Genomic DNA, 21591 nt, shown 5'->3' with positions numbered 1-21591 from the left:
TGGAAAGTGATACTTGATCAAATGAAGTGAGAGATCATTTGAAGAGCACTGGAGGAAATAATTATCTTGATTCTTTCCACTTGTGTTTCAGGTTGACATATAGCACTGAGCTAGTATTGATTGAATTTGTGGATGGCCCCAGGAGATATTTGTCCAAGCTCTACTTGAGCTCTGTTATAGCTTTAATGCTGTTGATTATAATATGCTTTCGGAATGGCTTAGTGTCTTAGGGGTGGGAAGAATGGTTTAATAGCAGTTCTTCTTCTTAGACCAGTTTTGCAACCCAAACTGCAAGACAGGGCAAGAGCACAGTTAGATATGTCTGGTTATGTTTATCATTGTGGGCCGTTCAAGCCTGCCCATAAAAGAAAAATGGAAAAGAGGAAAATATGTAGAAATGTATAAGAATTATTAGGTAAGAAATCTAATGAAGGTTATAAATCTACACATTCATAGAAGCCATACAACCATGTTTTTCCTATTTAAAAATGCTTTATAATTTACCCATTATTATAAGACTAGTTCACTAATTCTAGTCCATCTTTAGTTGCAGATGTTGATGTTGATGCCCACCAACTTATATCAGGTAAGGCAGAAAACATCAAAATGAAACCTAATTCAGCATGATCTGGTCCTTCCCTTTGCCTCCCCATCTATTCAAACTACTGTCTATATTAATCACAGTAGAAAACTGCAGAGTGGTTTTAGCACTGCTGACCATGAAGAAAGGGAGGGAGGGAGGGAGGAAGGATTTCCAATGTTTCCTGCTAGTTTTTATGGGGAAGCCAGAAGGGAGTTCGAATTTACTCCCACTCTCACTGCTATTTTGCCCTCCTGTGTCATTCTACTTCTCTCCTTAGAGAAGAAAATATTTCTAAAACATGACACAACATGGCATGGGTTGTCTAGTATTATTTTATAATTGTTCCTTATAGTTTCTGTTCACACACAACATGTTGAGAACTTGTAAGTAATAAAAACTCTTCTTGTACATTGGCTAACTGAGGCCATAAAAGTTTCTTTGCAATCTTAAGCAAAAACAAAATCTTAGATAGCATAGAGAATCCATTTCTGTTGCCCACCCATCATTTCCATGTAATAGGTCAAAGAATATAGCCATCACAAAAATTAAAACTTAAGGGTATTTCTGGGGTGGAGTCACACTGGTGCAGAGCAGAAGAACAGGGCTCTTTCTTTCTGCCCAATTTTCCGTGCCAGGAGGCTTGCAAAGGCCAATCTCACTGCTAAATGTTGACTATAAAATATTTATGACAATCATTGCAGACTTAAAAATATTAAATAAAACTATTCATTCAGATTAAAATGGATTCCTACCCAAGAGACAATTAAGAAATAATACAAGAATTATAATGAATGTATTAGAATATTATGAAGCACATCCAGAGAAACAATTAGCATTAGTATTGGTAGATGCACAAAAAGCTTTCAATAATTTAAATTGGAGTTACTTATTACACAATTAGCTATTATGAAATTTGTAGAAAAAATTATTAGAATGATTAAGGCAATATATTCAAACCAGAGAGCTAAAATAAAGGTGAATGAAGATCTAACAGACAAAGTCACTATAAATAAAGGGGTCAGACAAGGATGCCCACTATCTCCTCTTCTATTTATCCTCTCATTGGAGGTTTTACTAACACGGATTAGGGAAAAAGAGGAAATAAAAGGATTAAAAATTTAAAAAGAAGAATACAAAACTCAGGCATTCGTGGATCATATGGTTTTTATAATAGAAGACTTCCTTGAAACAGGGAAAGTATTAATTCAAGAAGTAGAGGAATTTGGTAACGTTGCAGGCTTAAAAATAAATAAAAATAAAACAAAGATAATTACTAAAATTTACACAAAGGCAAAATGAGGAATTAGAGAGAGTATTGGAAATGCAAATAGTTAAAAAGATAAAATATCTTGGAATCTGGCTAACGGCTAAATGTTCTACCATAAAAGAAGACAATTATTCAAAATTATTACAACAAATACGAAAGGACTTGGAAAATTGAGTTAACTTACAATTATCGCTGATTGGAAGAATTGCGATCATAAAAATGAATATCCTACCAAAATTTTTATTTCTATTCCAAACTGTACCAGTTTGGTACGGGGGGGGGGGTGATTTCGTGGAACTAAATAAAATAATTTTAAAATTTATTAGGCTGGGGGGGAAAGCTAGGATAAAATTAAAATTACTACAGGATTCTAGAATCAGAGGAGGATTTGGCATCCCAGATTGGGAGCTTTACTACCAGGCAGCAGCAGCAACATGGCTCAAAGAATGGATAATACTCCAAAATAAAAGAATATTAATGATAGAGAGCCATGATTTACAGCTGGGCTGGCAACCGTTCTTCCTATGTTTTAGCATCCAGTCCCCTAATCATATTTGTTGCTCTTCTCTACACTCTTTCTAGAGTCTTAATCTCCTCTAATTTGCCTTCTTCCTTTAAAAGCATTAGTAGTAGTAGCAGTACCAGCCAATTAAATACACAGATTACCTGATCTCTTCAGCAAGCTGGAGGTTAGAAGCAGTGGAGCCTCTTCTTGATTTAAAGAACAAGAGGCAGAAACAGCATTAAAAAAATGAGAATGTTTAAAGTTGGTATATTGCATAGACAGCTTTCTGTAAATGGTCAAAACACATATCAAAAATAATAAAAAACAAAAAGGGAAAACATTATAAAAATGAAAAAATAAAAGTGCAGTGTCTTTAGTATGTGGACAGTGGTCAGACAAGATCTCCCAATGCTGCTTTCCCTCTTATACTCGCCTTAAAATATCGCTGGCTCTCTCACCCCAATGTTTCAGCAATGAGTTAGAAATCCATCTGGAAGTTGTATGAGATTATTCCAAGATGGTTTCTTCCAAACCAAGAGCTTTGGCTGCCAAAAAATTAGTTTGGTAGTAAAAACTAGCTGTCCACTGGCAGAGGGGAAAAAGGACTCTGCATTCAGAATGCCATTTTCTGGAGAACTCCCCCTATTGACATCAATACTGACACACCAATTAACCAAGTATTCTACAACTTCTCTCCACACATTAATCCAAAGGGTGAATGTGGGTGGCTTCAAGGAAAAAATACAAAGACAAAACACTTAATTGAGTATATTGTGCAGTCTTTATTTTTCACACTTCTAATCTGATTCATTCTTCTTTTAGATTACAAAAACTACATTAAAAAAACATTTGATAAAATGACAGATCCTAATGCTGTTCCTGGTGAATATGTACTCCTGAATCAGAGATATTCAAAATTAATCATGCTAGATGATCACCAGTCTGAAGAGGAGAGAGAAGATGAAATTATGGCAACAGGAAGGAAACATGTTGAAATCATCAGCAAGAGAGCCAAGTCTTCAACCAGCATTGAAAAATTATTTAACCCTGATAAACATGGATTAATTCCACAAGTAGTTGTGTTGCAAGGAGCTGCAGGAATTGGAAAAACTATGATGGCCAAAAAAATCATGTTTGATTGGGCTTCTCAACAACTTTACCAAAACAAATTTAATTATGTTTTCTATATTTATTGTAGAGAGATGAATCTCCATGCAGAATCAGAAAAGAGTAGCATTGCAGAGATAATTTCAAAACAGTGGCCCAAATATCATGGAATGAAAAATGTCATTCGAAGCATACTGAAAAATGAAAACAAGCTTCTGTTCATAATTGATGGTTTTGATGAATTACGATATTCCTTTGATGATCAGTGTGAAGTCTACTTTTGCACTGATCCCTGGAAGGAGGAGCCAGTGAGAATTATTTTGAGCAATTTATTTCAAAAAAAGCTTCTACCTGAATCTTATCTTATAATCACAACAAGACCTATTGCTTTGGAGAAACTCCATCGATGTTTAGAGCACCCACAGTATTTTCAGATATTGGGGTTTTCTACAAAGGAGAGGGAAGAATATTTCTACAATTTTTTTGGAAATAAAGACCAAGCAACTGAAGCTCTCAGATTTGTGAAACAAAATGATATGCTTTTCACCATGTGTGTCATTCCCCTTGTGAGCTGGATCATCTGCACAGTGATGAAGCAGGAGATGGAGAGAGGCAAGGATCTGCAGAAGACACCATGCACTCTCACTGCAATCTATATGCTGTATCTCTGCAGCTTGTTAAAGTTTCACCAAAAAAAATCCAAACAGGATGTCCAAACCAATGTGAAAGGTTTGTGCTCTTTAGCTGCAGAAGGAATCTGGAAACAGCAAATATTATTTATGGAGGAAGAAGTCAAGAAGCACAGTTTGGATCAGGAACAATCCCTTTCCCTCTTTCTGAATGAGAACCTCTTCAAAAGAGACATTGATTGTATTCAAACATACAGCTTCATTCACTTAAGCTTCCAGGAGTTTTTTGCTGCTTTGTTTTATGTTCTAGAAGAAAGAGAGGAGCAACATTCTGAAAATCGGAATAAACATTTGCAGACACTGTTAGAAAGACATATATATTTTAGGACTGATTTTGTAGTAGGATTTCGCTTCCTCTTTGGTTTTTTAAATGAAGAGGAAAGAATGAGAGAATTGAAAGAAGAATTTGGATGGGAATTTTTTCCTAGTAATAAAGTGTTCCTATTAGACTGGGTGAAAAATAACATTAAAAAAAGAATTTATTTCAATTTGCAAAAAGAAATTTTTAGTTATTTATATGAGACCCAGGATGACAATTTTGTAAAAAATGCATTAGATGGTATCACTGAAATAGATTGTCAGTGCAATTTAGATATGGAATTGATGATCCTGGCCTATTGTATACAACACTGCCAGAATTTGAAGAATCTCAATATTGAAAACCATGCATTTCTATATCAGACAGAGGAAGAATTATTAATTCCAGAAAACGAGTAAGTATTTTTGAAAGTTTATAATCCATTGGATATTTAATTCAGTTTATGATCCTTCCACTGCTATTCTCTAACCTATTATCTCAAATATAATAATAGGTCTCAAAAATGACACAGGGTTATGCATAAATGTCTTTAAGCTGCTAAATTAGAGTGGGATTTCAATCCTCATATATTCTTTTAAATTATATTTTAGAAACTTGATTATTTTTATACATTGCTCAACACTAACAGTCTGTAAAGAGTGGTTGGAAGCTCTTTTGGCCATAAGAAAGCTCAGGATCTTTCTCCTTGTTAACAAGAAGAACTACTGTACAATCAGCAGCCTGAAATGTTCCATGGTGCTTGTGCTGCCCCAGTAGTATATAGCCAGCACTATATAGCTAGTATAGGAATTAAGAAGTGTCTCCCTAAAGAAACTACCTCATGGGAAATGTAGGCAGAGATTGCTTTATGGGAAATGTAGTTCCATGGCATATGATCACATCTGTGTTTCTGATTGGCCACTGGGGCATTCTGCCTGCATACTAATTTATAGCTGGTCAGTTTAAATGCTTTTGTGAACCGGAATAGTAGTGTTTATATCTCCGCTCAGCATGGGAGTGAAATCATCATCTTTTTATACCATGTGATAGGACAGATTATGGAAAGTCAGAAGTATCTTAACACTGAACTGTAAGTTTGCTTTTAAGAATGCCTGATAATAAACTTGATCTGAATGAGATTCCTAAGCCTAGAGTTAACTGCATTCCCCGAGCAAGCCTACAACGCTCGAGGCAGAACAGCGCTGCATTTGAAAGTCTCATTGTGGATAAAACTTCCCAGCTTAAATGGTAGATAACATAAGAATGTTCTTCTGTAATATTTGGAAATTTCTGGAGTTCCTCTTAAGTGTATTGCTGCTCTCTCCTTTCAGGGAAAGACACTGGTTACCATTGCTCAGCCCTTTCTAGTTCCAAGTGTGTTTTGGACTAGATTGCCTGCCAAAATGTGTTCCCTCATTATCTGAATTGGGCCTCGTCTGCTCTGACTCTTTGGTTCTGAAGCTCTCAGAGGTTCCTGATTCCCTGCTTGCTTCTCATACCAGCAATCTGTCTGTTACTCCCTTCAGCCTGACTCAGGAGACTGGTGACATCTTAACAGTACTAGGGAAGCAGCCATTACTTGTGGTTTGGTCTTGGACCTTTTGTATTGGCTCTCATCCATTCATTACCTTTCATAATTGACACTGATGGACAAATAAAAGTAAAAAGAAAATACATTTTTCCCTTTTTTTTCTGTCACTGCCAATAGAAGGAATCGATATGATAGCACACTTGCAAATTCACTTTGTTAAAAAGAAAGATAGGTCCCCTTTTACCTGTACCTCCAGGGACCTGTTTTTAACTAAATGCCCAGCCTTTTTAGTGATTTTATAATCCCACTTAAAAAAAGGCCTAGGAGACAGTAATCAGTGACCAGAGGGAAGAAGGCATTCCTGCTACAATTCCCAATAGCCAATTGGAGCAGAGATGTTTGCCTAAAATAAATTGAAATTCAGCCAGCATCCATTAAAGAAAAGGACTGAGTTACTTAGCATTAAATTCACAGATTTTCTGGAGAAACATTTAAAATAAACAATGGGCACAGAGAGTTAATTGATTTAGAACATTTCTGTCCCCTGCAGTTTAAAATTAATAGGGTTATTAGTGCTTGTAACATAGATATTTCTGTGGATAAGAATATCCACTTTGCTGTCAAGGAAAATCAAGATTTTGATAATGTGCCATACTATGTGCACTAATCAAACAGGTAGTAAGGAAGTAATGGAATGCAAGCACAAAACATGTTATGTAGAAAGTAAACAAAGGATCAGTCAAAAAGGACTTAAATGTCTATACACCAATGCACAGAGTATGAGAAATGAACAAGGTGAATTGGAAATTCAAGTAAATGAAGGCGAATATGATATTGTTGCCATTACAGAAATTTGGTGGGATGAAATCAACAAATGAAATATATAGCTAGAGGAATTTAAATTATTTTTAAAAAGCAGACCAAATAAAAAAGAGGTGGAGTTGCACTATATATAAGAAATAACTATATCTCTACAGAAACAGAGCACAACAATTATAAAAAGTCTTGAATGCATTTGGGTCAATATAAAAAGAGGGGAATGACATAGGTGTATACTATAGGCCAACCAGCCAAACAGAGGACAATTGCTGGAATTGGGTATGTCTAGTTTAATGAAAAGAAGGACTAGGACTGACATGATAGTAGTGTTCCAATATCTCAGAGACTGCCACAAAGAAGAGGGTGTCAAACTACTCCCCAAAGCACCCGAGGGTAGGACAAGAAGCAATGCGTGGGAACTAATCAAGGAGAGAAGCAACCTAGAACTAAGGAGAAATTTCCTGACAGAATAATTAATCACTGGAACAACTTTCCTTCAGAAGTTGTGAATTCTCCAACACTGGAGGTTTTTAAGAAGAGATTAAACAACCATTTGTCTAAAATGATATAGGGTTTCCCGCCTGAGTGGAGGGGGGGTTGACTAGGGACCTTCCCCAAGGTCCCTTCCAACTCTATACTATTCTAGCAATTGTAGGCAATAATTATTCTTTGAAGAAGAATAACATTTTCAAATTGCTTCTCATGAACTTTGAGTTTCCTGAAATATTCTCTGCTTCCTTTTTTTGTATCTAGGATGCCATGCTAAATTTTAATCCCTTCAAGCAATGTTCTGTAACCATTTTTTTTATTACTTTCCCATATTAAAATATGAGTAAATTCAGTTATATTGCAAATGGATTTTACAATTATATTTGCAAAGTACAGGGACTGGAAACACTGAAGTCTGAGAGTAAAAATATATTTCCCCTCTAGGAAATGGAATTTGGATGAAAGATATGTGGAGGACTTCTTTAAAGCACTGACAGAGCTGAGACATTTAAAAATCCTGAGGTAAGAAACGGCTTGCATTTAACACAGATGTCATTGATATAAAAACAATGCATGGTATTTGATGTTTATATATTACTATAATATTTCTGTATCAGACTCTCATCAGTTTCTCATGGTCACAATAGAGGAGGCTTTGCTGAGGATTCCTGCAATCTGGGAAGGAACTGAATGATAGCAGATACTGAGAGAAAAGAAAATTTTAGAAAATGTAAGGAAGGGAATTCTTGCATAAAACAGAGGGCCTCTTCTGTAGAGAGAAAATAGAGACATTCCCCCACCCCATCTGTTGTTTGTGGGTTTGTGGGAGAAGGTCTGAGAAAGGATGTGTCTATAATGGTTATGGAAGAATGGAAGATAAAGAAGCTTATATGGCATGTACTATGGGTTGAATTGGTAGGTGAGTCAATGGAAGCGCTTGACAAAAAGCAATCTGCTTTTAGTAGAAAAACTGAATTAGAGTAGTTGTGTGCATAGTTAGTCAAAATAGAATTGATGGGGGTGGAAATTTGAGTGATTGGATTGAGGGAATGAGACTGGGCATTGTGTTTCTTCTACCTGTCCTCCAAAGAGGAAAAGTATAAAGTTACTAAAAGTGGGTGAAGAAGAAAAAGAGAAGGATCAGTGGTGGGTTTCAATTTCTTTTAGAACCTATTCTGTATGTGTGGCCTGTTTTATGGGAATGGCTTAGTGGTCATGTGACTGGGTGGGAGTGGCATAGTGGTCGTGTGACCGGTTGGGTGTGGCCAACTTGGAAAATGTGGTGAAACTCACTTAACAATATTCTTGCTGTCAAAGAGAAGGGAGCAGTACGCACCACGTAGGCTTCTCCCAACAGCTGAATCATCCCCTCCTGTTCCTTCTTCGGCTGTTGAGAGAAGCCCACATGGCACACGCTACTCCTTTCTCTGTTACAGCTGCCTAGTTTCCAATGAGGGGGAGGGAGAAATCCATGCGTTAGAGAGGGAGGAAAAACAAATGGATTTCCACCCCCCCATTGGAAGCCAGGTGGCTATCAAAAAGAAGGGAGTACGCGCCACGTGGGCTTCTCCCAACAGCTGAAGAAGGAACAGGAGGGGAGAATTCGGCTGTTGGAAGAAGCCCACATGGCACACGCTGTTCTCTTCTCTTTAACAGCCTCCTGGTTTCCAATGGAGGGGGAAAGAAATCCATGCATTTTCCCTCCCTCTCTAATGCATGGATTTCTCTCCTTCCCCATTGGAAACCATGCAGCTGTCAAAGAGGAGGGAGCAGGGCACACCACATGGGCTTCTCCCAGGGGTCGGTTCCTGCCAGTTCTAACCTCTTCTATAGAAGAGGTTCCACAAATCTACAGTGCCGTTTAGATCTGGTTCCAGCTCCCTACCTCCGCCTGTCTGCACATCATCAAGATGAAGAGTGAGAGGAGGAAGAAGGCGGGGCTTAGCAGTGAGAAGACGGAGTTTCAGGCTATTCCTGAAATTCCTCTATACCGAAGGATTTTTGGACGGGTTTTTTGGACCCTAGCTGTCCCGGAGACGACAGTGAAAGATGAGGGGAGACCCAGGACCTCAGAGACATTCGCAAAGTCTCTGGGGGGGGGTATTAACCCCTCGTGCCAATTCCTTTCTGGATTAGCTGCGTGCTAACTGAAACTGCAGGTTGCCCCTAAGAATGGCAGAAGTGATGTCATCTGGTAAGCTGATTTTATTATTCAAGAGAGACTGTCCGCACTAAAAGCTTAAGCTAATTGAAACCAAAGAATAGAAGAATCTAGCGGCGAATTGGTCTTTTTTTAATGGATTTATGGCTGGTGGCTACTTTATTTCTTAAACGCTTCAAGGTACTCTTCGGCAGCCCTCCCCACTGACTCTTTCTAAGTGGATCGTAAAGTCAATTTTCTACTAATTAGCCCTTCACGATCTGACATTTTTATTACTTGGCTGTGTTTACGATTAGATAAGATTGCACAGTTTCCAGCGTGTTTTTACTTGCAATTTTTAACTACGACACATCATGGCGTCGGAAAATACTTCTAAGGTCCCACTCCAGATTCTTTTTTCTGCATGTCGAGAGCTTTTTGACTCTTTTCAGAGATTGGAAAGAAAATTGGATCATCTGATTTTAAAATATGAAGGAAAAACTGAGATCGTTGAATGTTTGAATGTTCCTGAAATACAAATGGAAAATGTGAGAAATGGTGTCTGGTCTATCTCAGAGGAAGAAAGGAGGTGGGGGGAGCTATAAAGAAGATTCATTTAAAGAGACAGAGTGCAGGAGAAATGAAAACTCCACCCTTGAGAATTAAAGTCAATTTGAAAAGTTTTACAAGCCCGGGACAACATTATTATTTCATCACTGACATTCAGAGCCAAAAGGTGCGAAGATATCTTTGTTTGGACTTGCTTATAAAAACATTTGGTAAATTTATCCAACGAATGGCAATTGGTTTGAGAAAATGTTGCTATTGGAGGGACACAGGCTGACAGATGGAAGAATACAATTTAAAATTAGCTAAATCTGATTACTTTAACTTGTAATAGATATAGCTGAATAATAATTGATATTGATGGTAATGTATATAATGTGGAATTGGCTGATAGATTGAAGAATACAATTGAAAACTAGCTAAACCTAATTGCTCTTTTTGTAACAGATATAGCTGAATAATGGTTGATATTGATAGTAATGTATGTGATGTGGAGTCGATATGATAAATAACAATTGGATATGAGAAAACATTTTTGGATTATACATAAAGAGTATTAATTACAATGATTATCACTATTATAAAAACTAAATAAAATACATACAATCAAATGTTAATCAATACTGGGAAAATGCTGTGATATATGATATGATTAAATATTGTGGATATTCAGCTAAAATAGGATATGGGGATTTGATGTTGGTGGAGGATTTTACGGGTGAGTGAGTGAAATGTCAGCATGTGTTATGAATTAGTTCTTTGGCATAGCTAAGGATGAAGGATGTTTAAATAACCTATAGGTAATTAAAACTGGAGGTATAATGATGTTAATATGGTAAACATTTGAGTTAAGATATTTGAATTAATATGAGTTAATGGAAGAGAAGCACCAAAGCATGTTGTAACCAGTTGATATACTTCTTCTTTTTTATAATAGATACCTGTGTTTTGTCTTTTTTCCTGCCTTGTCCTTTGTCGTTTTTGTCCTTTTTTGCTTTTTTTTTTTGGCTTTTCTTTTTGATTTTTTCTTTTCCCACTGGTGTGGGCAGGTATTGTTCAAGATTATTACTTTTATTAATATCTTTAAATAATAATTACAGTCAAATGAAAATGGATATATGATAATGCTTCAGTTAATATGAGTTATGTTTGTTGACCGTGGAGGAGATGTATCAAAGCTTGTCTGTAATCGATTGATACATTTTTTACAGATGTAAAGAAAGATGCTGTACTTGTTTTAATTAAAATTAAAAAAACATTTATTAAAAAAAAAAGATGAAGAGTGAGAGGAGGAATAGTCCACAAGTCTTAAAGCTGTCAAGTTTGTAAATCCCTGGTTTTTTATTTAAAGGGTTAGGGGTGCAAGGGTCTTGTAACTTGGTAGCTTTAAGACCTGCATGCTTCAAATGCCAGTTTCTGAGCCAACGTTTTGGTTGTTAAGCAAGAGCGTTGTTAAATGAGTTTCACCACATTTTACAAGTTGGCCACACCCACCCAGTCACATGGCTGGCAAGCCACTCCCACCCAATCACATGGCCAGCAAGCCACTCCCACCCAGTCACATGACTGGTAAGCCACTCCCACAAAGCAGGCCACACCTACAGAAGAGGTTCTAAAATATTTTGAAACCCACCACTGGCTTCTTCCAACCGCCGAATCCTCTGCTCCGGCAAAGGAAATGGGTGGGCGGGGGAAGCCTGGTGTGGACAGGCAGGGTGAGAGCATGAACGAACGGTGACCGAGTGGGCAGTGGCAGCAAACGGAGGGCAGGCCATGGGAGGGACCGTTCCAGTAAGGGGCCTCGGGAAGCCCTGGTACGCAAAGGCACGCTAAATTTTACGGCCCGGTACACACATAACAATGTGTAGTGGTTGAAACCCACCTCTGAGAAATATTAATTATCCTTCTTTCAAGAAAGCCTAAGTATACTGTGTTAAACTGGCTCCATACAAACAGTATGCAACACAAATTATGAAATTTAGATTCCGCTGTATTTTGTGTGAAAATGGATTATATTCTTGCTTCTTATGTATTTTTTTAAAGATATATGTTTGCAATCATGAAGAATAAAGTAATTCTAAGAGGAAACTTCCCAGCAGCAGTTTTGATGATGGTAGTTTACTTTAATGCTAGATTAGGGCTCTTTTCCTTAAATACCAGAAGGACCCCCGACAAAAGAAAGGTACATTTCCCTCCCTGGTCTAATGACAACTGAGAGGTACCCACCCAGTCAGGCACAAATCTTAAGGTATCTTGGCAGTATTTAAAAAAAACAACCCTTACTGCTTAAGAGTATCTGCAAATGGAACCAAAGATAGTATTTAGCAGGTTCTGACCAGTTTTGGAGAACCGGTAGTGGAAATTTTGAGTAGTTCGGAGAACCGGTAAAATCCACCTCTGACTAGCTCCGCCCCCATCTATTTTCTGCTTCCTGAGTCCCAGCTGATCGAGAGGGAATGGGGATTTTGCAGTAACCTTCCCCTGGAGTGGGGAGGGAATGGAGATTTTATAGTATCCTTCCCCTGCCATGACCACCAAGCCACGCCCACCAAGCCACACTATGCCCACCAAGCCATGCCCACAGAACTGATAGTAAAAAAAATTGAATCCCACCACTGAATGGCACAAATGCTTTTTGATGACAAATCTAGAGGAGCCAGAATAGGTAGCCAGGGGGAAACAAGTCCATACTATCCAAAGTGACAGTTCAACTGAAAGAGTTGAAGCTGGAAAAGCCACTCTTGTTTTTCTTGGAAGTTTGGCAAGGTTTTACTAAGAAACCATGAGGAAATCTGCCAGGGAAGTTTATGAAATTGACATTCTTGATAGTATAGTTTAAGTTTCTTACTCCAGTTCCAGCAGTCCAAAGGTAACACTTAGCAATAGCACTTAGAGTTATATACTGCTCCGTAGTGCTTTATAAAGAACACAGATGTGTATTTTGATTGTTAATCTTCTGAAAGTATATCCAGGCAGAGGCACTTCAGTTGTAATATACAATTATAGCATATAATTACATAATCAGTTCCTACAAAAATACAGTTCATACTTGTTTGTCAAGGGAAAAAATATAATTTCTCAGATTCTTATCCACAGGCTTCCTGGAGGGTTCCTGACCAAATCCTGCAGCAGGCATCTTGAAGAAGTATTCAGGAGAAATCAGAGGTTGGAGAAGTTACAGTTGTCCCTCGTGAATGCAGATGGCACTGCAGTGGAATTGCTGTGTGCTGGGCTGCAACATCCAGATTGTAAAGTAAAAGAACTGCAGTGAGTGATCACTACATATATCCTTTTCATTTTTATGTCTTTTACTCTCTCTTTGAGTTCTGGAAATATATTCATAAAAAGACACTTCCAATTTTGGTATATGACTATATTCTCGTCAGTTCTTCTGAGAATAATACATTTTTTATTCTATACCCGATCATAATCAAAAAAATCATAAAGAATTTTTGCTAAATGGTATGAAATCTGGGCCCCTCCTTACTTTCCTACCTGCTAATTGTTGAGAACCTGGCAGGGCTATTTTTTTCCTCTGGGATCTGTTCCTAGGATGAACCATGAAGATTAGAAATTGTTATTAAGAAATTTGCAGTTATGGCAGCATTTACACTGATAAGAATGTCTGGATCTAAATTTGATAATTTCAAAGTTTATAACTTTTGCCTTTTCATTGCAGATATTTTATTCTGATTCTTTTAACCTCCACTTTTAAATTTGGATTTACAGCAATCTTGTGGATTGTAGTAATTCAGATGGATTACTCTGTACTCCTGTACACTCTCTTCAATTGTCTACTAACTTCCTTTAATACACTAAAGATGCTTGAAACTTTTTTCTTTTTATGATTTTGGGAATTTGTTTTGATATAAACAGTGGCTTGAAGTTATTTGATAATGCACATTAAAATTGTAATTTCCACTTTCTTTCAAGAGAACTTTGCCCTGCTATAAATATTACTTTGATTATTATTAGCATTGAATAATTTGGATTTATTTTTCTTGGTTAACCATGATTCTGTGAATTGTGGTGTGGATATGCCTAATATATATTTATTTCACTGTTTGCATTTTGTTAGTTTATTTGGCTTATTTTCTTCTTCCATTCCCACTCACATAAAGACTAGATTGAAGTACAAAAAATCATTCCAATGTAAAATGTGCCACCAATGCTCCTCTAACTTCATTGAATTGTTTCCGCTGACTCAGCAGAGGGAGCTCCTTGGTTTTTGATCAGAAATAAAGTACTTTTTTAAAAAAATCCACTTTCCTCTACTCTGCATGTTTATTGGCCTTCATGTCAAGTAAACAAACCAGAGATTGGCTCTTGGCCATCAATACCTCAGCTTCTTCTCCACAATCCCAAAGAATCCTTTACAGCAAAGTTGTGTGTATTGGAAGTTGATAATCAGAATTCTCTAGTTCAAAAATGTAAAGAGGTAGGACTAAACAAAGTGGAATTAGATGAAATTGGTTTGTGCAAAACAAATTTAGAGGTATAGCGGAAGATTTAAGTAAAATAGCCTCAGAAAGGAATATAGAAAATTTACTTAAACTAGTTTGATTTGAGTGTGGAAGAATTTCTGGCAATTCAAGTAAGTTATATAGAAAATTCCTGGATGGCATGAAGAAGAGAATTGCTGATCAAAAGTCTGACCAAGACTAACTGGGGGAGTATACTACCAAAGAACCAGCTTTGGCAACAGAATCAGCTGCCTGTCAGCATAGAGAAAATTTCCTGCTGAATCAAGATGCCAACTTGGGGGAATATTAGTAAAATCCATTAATTAATTTTCAAAATTGTATAATAAAAAGATACTTGCTCCAGCAAAATTTGAAGAATATTTAAATGAAACTTACTTAACAAATTTTGCTGATCAATGAAAATAATTATGCATGATTCAGGGGCAAATAAAAAATGTGAGAGTGTTTTGTTCCTCAAGAAACCAGTTGACAAAACCATGGAACTGCTATGCATGACCCTTAAGCATTCAGAATGGAACATCACAGTAAGTTTGTTCTTTTCAGATTGCGGCCCATTATCTTTTCACTGTTAATCATCTGGAAATATATATAGGGAGATACAGTACAGTTGCAATATATAACCACATTTTCATCACTTCATACAAGAATATAATCCATACCTTGGATGGTGAAGTTCATGTGTCTGTAAGTCACATTCTGCATGCTTAAGCACCATACACAGCATGTCCATGGTTTTGAGATGATGCAATTAACTACCTTGATTAAAAGAAAGCGTTTGCCTAACTTTGTTTCTCTATGGAAACCACTTTTGGACATTTTGCTAGAAACTCAAAGAATGGGTACATTAATTTTGGAATTTGACAATTATAAATGTTTATGACTATAGAAATGCTTGGTATTCTTGAATTTTAGAGCAAAGTGTTTTGTATTTGCAGCTGTATAGAAAAACTTGGTTATCACTTTTCATTTTTCTTTTTTCCTTTGCACTTTCCCTTCCCCTTTTTCCTTTTTAACAATTTTTGTCTGTTTGTTTTTTATAATTTAATAAAGTATATTTTTTTAAAAAGAATACATTATCTGCTTATTTTAAAAAAATAATTGTAATTTTCACACTCTTTTGTATAGACTTTCTGAAGAATCCCTGGCTGAATCCTTCAGCAGGCATTTTGCAGAAGTACTCCAGAAAAACCAGGGATTGAGAGTGTTAAAGTTGTTCTTCAAGAATACAGATGGCAGAGCAGCAGAAATGCTATGTGAGGGACTACAATGTCCAGAATGTAAAATAGAAGAACTATGGTGAGTGATCAGTGTTCGTTTTTCTTTAATGCGTGTTATCTTGATTTTTTTTTTCTGGAAAGATATCCACAGCGAGGCAGTTTCCATTTCAATATGTAACTAGGCAACCCATGACCTGCTGAGTCTTTCTTGTTTCCACATAAAATATAGTCTGGAGCCATTTCCCTCAAGACCCCCAGAAGAGTCTTCGTGAAACCTCTTTCTCTTCCTCCCTTGTTGATCTGCGTACCACTTTTATTGAGGTGATGGGAAACAAAAGGATGTGAGGGCTGTGAAAAAACTGCACCTCCAACCAGCATTGCAGTGTGTCCCCAAGGTCCACTTCCTTCCAGGGGAGAAGAGTGTCCACTCATTGATTGATGGTGCCCACCAGCCAGGCCTAATTCACCAGCAGACATCTGAGTCACTGTCTTATCCTTACCTCGCTGGCAACAGTGGCTAAGAAAATTCAAACTTTGGCTACTTCCAAAGCAACTGATGACCATCACCTCTCAGGTTTTGCCATCAGCCAACTGGGCACAGGGGCCAAAAGGAAGTGGAAAAGAAGCCAGGCCCACACTGCAATACTGGTTGGAGGTGCAGTTTTTTCTTCCATCTTTTGTTGTACCACACAATTTAAGTCCTTTCTAGAAAATGTAATTAAAAAGCATGGTGATGCTGAAGCAGTCACAACTTTGCCAAATTTCATTCCCATGGGAGTCATGGATCCTGGCATTCTATAAATAACCCTATTTGCGCTTCCTTGTGTTAGATCGAGTAAAGGAAGGCACACAAGGCTTCAGTAACAACAGCTCTTTATTCAAGTAAGGTAAACATCCGGCTGAGGAAGAATCGAACAGCAGCCCCTTTTAAAGGGATCTGTCAGACCCTTTGACCAATGGGATTAAACCTCTGTTCCTGCCGGAACAGAAGACCTTGGTGGAAAGTGTTAGGTAAGCTCCCCGTTGAGAGAGTGAGTGCGTTCGGAGAGGCATTGTGAGAATGGTGTTGGAGAACACACAAACCAGCATACAGAGACACTACAGTTTAAATAAGCTTTTACTTTCGTGGAAATAGAGGTATCAGAGTCCATCAAACAGTCCAAGCCATACACGGTTAAGACAGTCAGTCATCAACATCTTTCAGGTAAGGGATAATCCAAATAACATAATCCATAATCATACAAACAGTCCGGTACACCAAGTTTGCTAGGAGTTGCAAAACTTAGAATAGCTCACGCTGATCACTTTACGGCACCTCTAACAGCCAGCTTCCAAACACTCAGATCAGATCAGCATCTAACAGTGATTCTGGCTCCATCTTATGGCCAATTGAGGAAACAGCAATCAATCACATTTACAGCATGATTTAAAGAAACAGGTATAGCATTGTTACATGATTTATATATTGCCAACCCAACCGTTAGACTATATTCCTAACAGAAATGACTGTCAGTGCGGGGGAATATCTAACACCTTGGTTCAATCATTGTTGTCTTATTTACTTACTTACTCATCAATCAAATTTATACCCTGTCCATCTCAATATATATGTGATTCTTGGTGGTTTATAATAAAGAGTATTATAAAAACCATACTACAAAACTATACAAAGTAGAAAAGTAGAAGAGAGCATCTTCAAGGCACCAGTCACCCTCTGGGCTGCATGTCATTCTAGGATCTCCTTGCTAGTTGACAGAGCCAGATCTTCATGCTCTTCAAGAAGGCAATAGAGTAGGGCCAACTTCATTTGTGAGGTAAGACGTTCCATAGTGTAGGAGCAATGGTTAAAAAGGTTCTCCTCCAAAACACTCCCAGTCAGAATTCTTTAGCAGATATTAATGCAGTTTTCAAATATGTTATTCTGATTCTTCTGAGTGGAGGCTTGGCTGAGAGTCTTTCAAAGAATCACTACTGGGATCTTGCTAAAGTTGTCAGGGGGGAAAAACCAAGTCAATGAGAAAGTTAGGAGTTTCCTGTCCATGTTAAAGATGAAAAAGAAATGAAAGCACTGTGCAAGGGGTTCAAACATTCAGAGGATAAGTAAAGAGATTAATGTAACTAAGCAGAGTTTTCAGTATGATTTGTGTAATTATCTCTTCTCAATTTCTCTTTTGTAAGTATATTAAAGGAGAGGCTGCACTATTATCCACAAATAATGATATTCATTTCAGGTTCTTTTGTAAGTATATTAAAGGAGAGGCTGTACTATTATCCACAAATAATGATATTCATTTCAGGTTCTTTGAGACTACAGTTCATAGATTTTTAAGATCAATTTGTCATTTTTCTGACTTCTCCCTGTATTAATGAAGATTTCTTGAGAGAATCCTGTGGGAAACACTTCCTGCCCCTCAAAGTCCCTGAACCCTTGTACCTGTTTCCACTAGGAACAGAATACAGAATAACAGAATTGTATGGGACCTTGGAGGTCTTCTAGTCCAATCCCCTGCTTAGGCAGGAAGCCCTACACCACTTCAGACAAATGGTTATCCAAACTCTTATTGAAAACTTCCTATACGCCGGCTTCCTGCCCCACATCCCGAACACTCACCTTTTACCAGATATTTCCTTCTAGACATTCTGGAGCTCCTGTTGGGGAAGGCGAAAAAGCTGTATTGTCCCTCAGTGTCACAAAGGTTTCAAGGTCTCCCCAATGAATTAAGGCCACTGAAATGATGGTTGCTTCCGGAATGGAGGAACATGGCCTATAGAGGAGCTTGTTCTTCTTCCCCAAGCTGCATACTCACAAGGCTGCAACTCAGCTGAGCGGAGCTGGGTGCATTTGCATTTATTACCCTTGAGCCCACTGCTTGCAAGCCCACTGCTTAGCTGCATTCAGCTTTTCTCTCTCACCTTCACCAGTTCCTCTCTCTGTCATTTGCCCAACATAGCTGAGCAGCAAACCTGCAAACAGCGGACTTGAAGATGACATTGTGTTCTGCTCACTTACCTTTGCCCTCACTTACCTTTGTTCTTCTGCTTATGAGGGTATCCAGGGAGGATGGTGTCTTCTTTTCTTCTTTCCATCTGTGTTTTATTCTTTTGAAAATGTTCTTGATTGTTGTTTGATGTGTATATGATTCAACTGAATCCTTAGGTTTTGTTTGTTTATTATAGAGGCATCTTAAAGAGATAAAAATCAAACTGCTGTGATATGACTGAAATTATTATTACTTGTATAATAGTAATTACTTTGATTTGGGATGGAACCAAATATATTTCTGTAATGAAAGAAATGTATTGATCCATCAAAAATTAAATCATTAAATGGAATATTGCTTGTAAAAAATTACAAATAATGAAAATAAGTTTTTGATCAATCTGTAACAGAAGATAAAATTAAAGAGTCATCTAGCTCTCCATTCTGTCATCTGGAAGTCCCTGAAATGGTTGTGTACCATGTAGGGGCAAATGAATGAAAAATCAGAGATTGATAGAGTGCAAGCTATCCCTCAAGAAACCAAATGAAATGAATTTTTTTGTACTCCTCTCTACAGCCTTCATATAGAATCTCTGACGGAATCCCTCAGCAGGCCTCTTGCAGAAGTACTCAGGAAAAATCAGACATTGAGAGTGTTTGAGCTGTTTCCCAACAACACAGATGAGAGAGCAATGGAAATGTTATGTGAGGGGCTCAAACATCCAGACTGTAAAATAGAAGTAATGCGGTGAGTGACCAATTTTGTTTTTCAGTTTGATTTGTATCATTTCTCTTAACTGATTCTGTTCTGGAACTATATCCACAGAAAAGCAGTTTCAGTTGCAATACAGGATGTAATCTTATACTGTCTGTCAACCCTGAAGCCATTTTTTGAGATGTCTTAAGAGCTGCCACAGTGAGGCTGTCTGAATCTGTGGGAACAGGAGGGGGGAGTAGAGATAGTTGGGGGCCTGTAGCCAAAATAAAATTATTTCCACTGGGAAGCAAGGGCGTTCTCACCAGGTGCTGGAGAGGCGTGGATCAATGGCATCAGGGAGTTGGGACTGTAACCTGACTGAGCATGTGATGGATGTCCCACCTGAGGGGAAGGAACTTTGGGTTTCAATTGGATAGGGAAAACTTGGAGTCTTCAGTGTCATGTTTTCCCCAGATGTGCCAATATGACTTGTCCAATAAAAGAGATTATTAATGGATCCAAGACTGATGGTGTGATCTCTACTTTGAGCTCATTACTTGGAACTCTGATAGTATGGGTCCTTCAAGAGTACAGAATCCATGTTTCTTTTTGAAGATGTTATTCTAGTTCAGACTTTGTGGAAAGTATGTAAAAGAACCACTGCGGAGATCTTGCTAAAATTCTCAGAAAAAAAAACTCAGCAAGAGATTTAGGGTTTTTTTTCATGTTAAGGGTGAGAAATAGAAGCACTGTATGAAGGGCTCAAATATTTAGACTACATGTAGAGAGATTAATGTAGGTGAGAGTGGTTTCAGTTTGATGTATATAATTATCTTTTATAAACATATCCAGGGAGAGGCTATATAATCATCTACAAATAATAATATTGACTCCAGCTTCATAGTTGATTTTTTAAGATGTATTTGTAATTTTTCTGTAGACTTAATGAAGAGTTCTTGAGAGAATCCTGTAGGAGACATATTGCAGGAGTTCTCAGGATAAACCAGACCCTGCGTGAATTATATTTGCATGGTGACTGCATTAGTGACAATGAAGAGAAGCTGCTGTGTGGAGAACTAAAACGCTCAGGATATAAGTTAAAGCTACTATGGTAAAACTTCAGTTTATTCTTTTCTGTTTGGTTGTATATTATTCAACTAATTTCCTAGGTTTTGTTTATTACAGAAATATTTTAATTTAAATCAAATGAAGTGAAATATTTCACTTGTGATATTTTGAACATATTTTCCATCAATGAGAATTTATTCACATTTTTGTGTAGTTTTTTTATCTGCTTCTTTAATAGAAGCTTGTTCTTGTTCTTATTGAGAAATAGGCATTGAGATCTTAAACCTTTTTTAGAAGTAGAAATAGAAAACATAATAATTCTGCTGCTGTGATAATTATTGAAACTTCAGACCCACAGGCAAAATTGTCACATTAACTGTATCCTTTCTCTCCTTGAGTCACTGAAAAATGAGCTGATCTATAATCACCTGATTGTCATATTTTGATTTTACTTAGTTTTGGTTTTTACTGTTGTTGTGAACTATCCCACAGTTGTACTACATATAAGTCTTATAAATAATCATACACTAAATAGCATCTCTTCCTGGTGAGAGGAAAAACAGGGTTAGGGTGAAAGTTAAAAATGCACTCATTTGACAGAATCTGGTTATTCTAAAGCCAATGCTCTGACCATCCATCATTCAAAGGATAACTAAACAAATGTTTAAAAACTAGTCTAAGTGCAGAAGGGCAGCCCAACTCTGTACCTGAGAAGCTCACGTTGCCTAACCAATTCTTTGCAGAGCACCAGTCAGGCAATGCCCAGGGAAAGGCCTTTGCAGAAACTAGAGGTCTTATTTGTCCTGTAGCCCAAAAGCCTCTAGAGGGAGGATGGTACCCAGGTAATTTCAAGAGGCCAGTAAGACCTGGGCAGCAGCAGCACCAAGTTCATTTGTGAGATCTGGCAAATCATCCCTATGACAAGGCTTGTTTCAGGAACAGAAGAAAAATATTACATGAAGCTGCAACACCAAAAGATGAATGTAGACGTAACTGTGCCATGGGCTGGGGATGAAATATGTCATGAAAATACAGCCTTTAGAAATGGTTAGAGAGACATTTGGGGGCCATGTGAAGATGGGTCCAAAATGTCAAACATGGTTGACTTTCTGGAGAATCCATAACAAGCTAAGACTTTATCAAAAGGTTG

The 21591-nt window shown here is 37.5% G+C and overlaps 1 protein-coding gene across 3 annotated transcripts in view; it reads left to right on the top strand.

The window, feature by feature from the left end:
- Window positions 1–21591, top strand: part of LOC106543641 (NACHT, LRR and PYD domains-containing protein 12-like) — a 59950-nt gene that overhangs the window by 35697 nt on the left and 2662 nt on the right. For 2 of the 3 annotated variants that reach the window (XM_087715673.1, XM_087715677.1), the window contains 7 exons: window positions 548–586; window positions 3178–4864; window positions 7733–7810; window positions 13092–13262; window positions 15605–15775; window positions 19254–19424; window positions 20314–20484. In XM_087715673.1, the coding sequence (XP_087571799.1) occupies window positions 548–586; window positions 3178–4864; window positions 7733–7810; window positions 13092–13262; window positions 15605–15775; window positions 19254–19424; window positions 20314–20484 (2488 nt within the window). The remainder of the gene's footprint in view (window positions 1–547; window positions 587–3177; window positions 4865–7732; window positions 7811–13091; window positions 13263–15604; window positions 15776–19253; window positions 19425–20313; window positions 20485–21591) is intronic. The other variant, XM_087715685.1, reaches the window with a different exon arrangement.

Source organism: Thamnophis sirtalis, unplaced genomic scaffold (assembly GCF_051295495.1).
Source record: "Thamnophis sirtalis isolate CommonGarterSnake01/CBP01778 unplaced genomic scaffold, rThaSir2_p1.2 scaffold_1, whole genome shotgun sequence".
Classification (NCBI taxonomy): Eukaryota; Metazoa; Chordata; class Lepidosauria; order Squamata; family Natricidae; genus Thamnophis; species Thamnophis sirtalis.
This window is presented reverse-complemented; position numbering and strand designations above follow the sequence as displayed.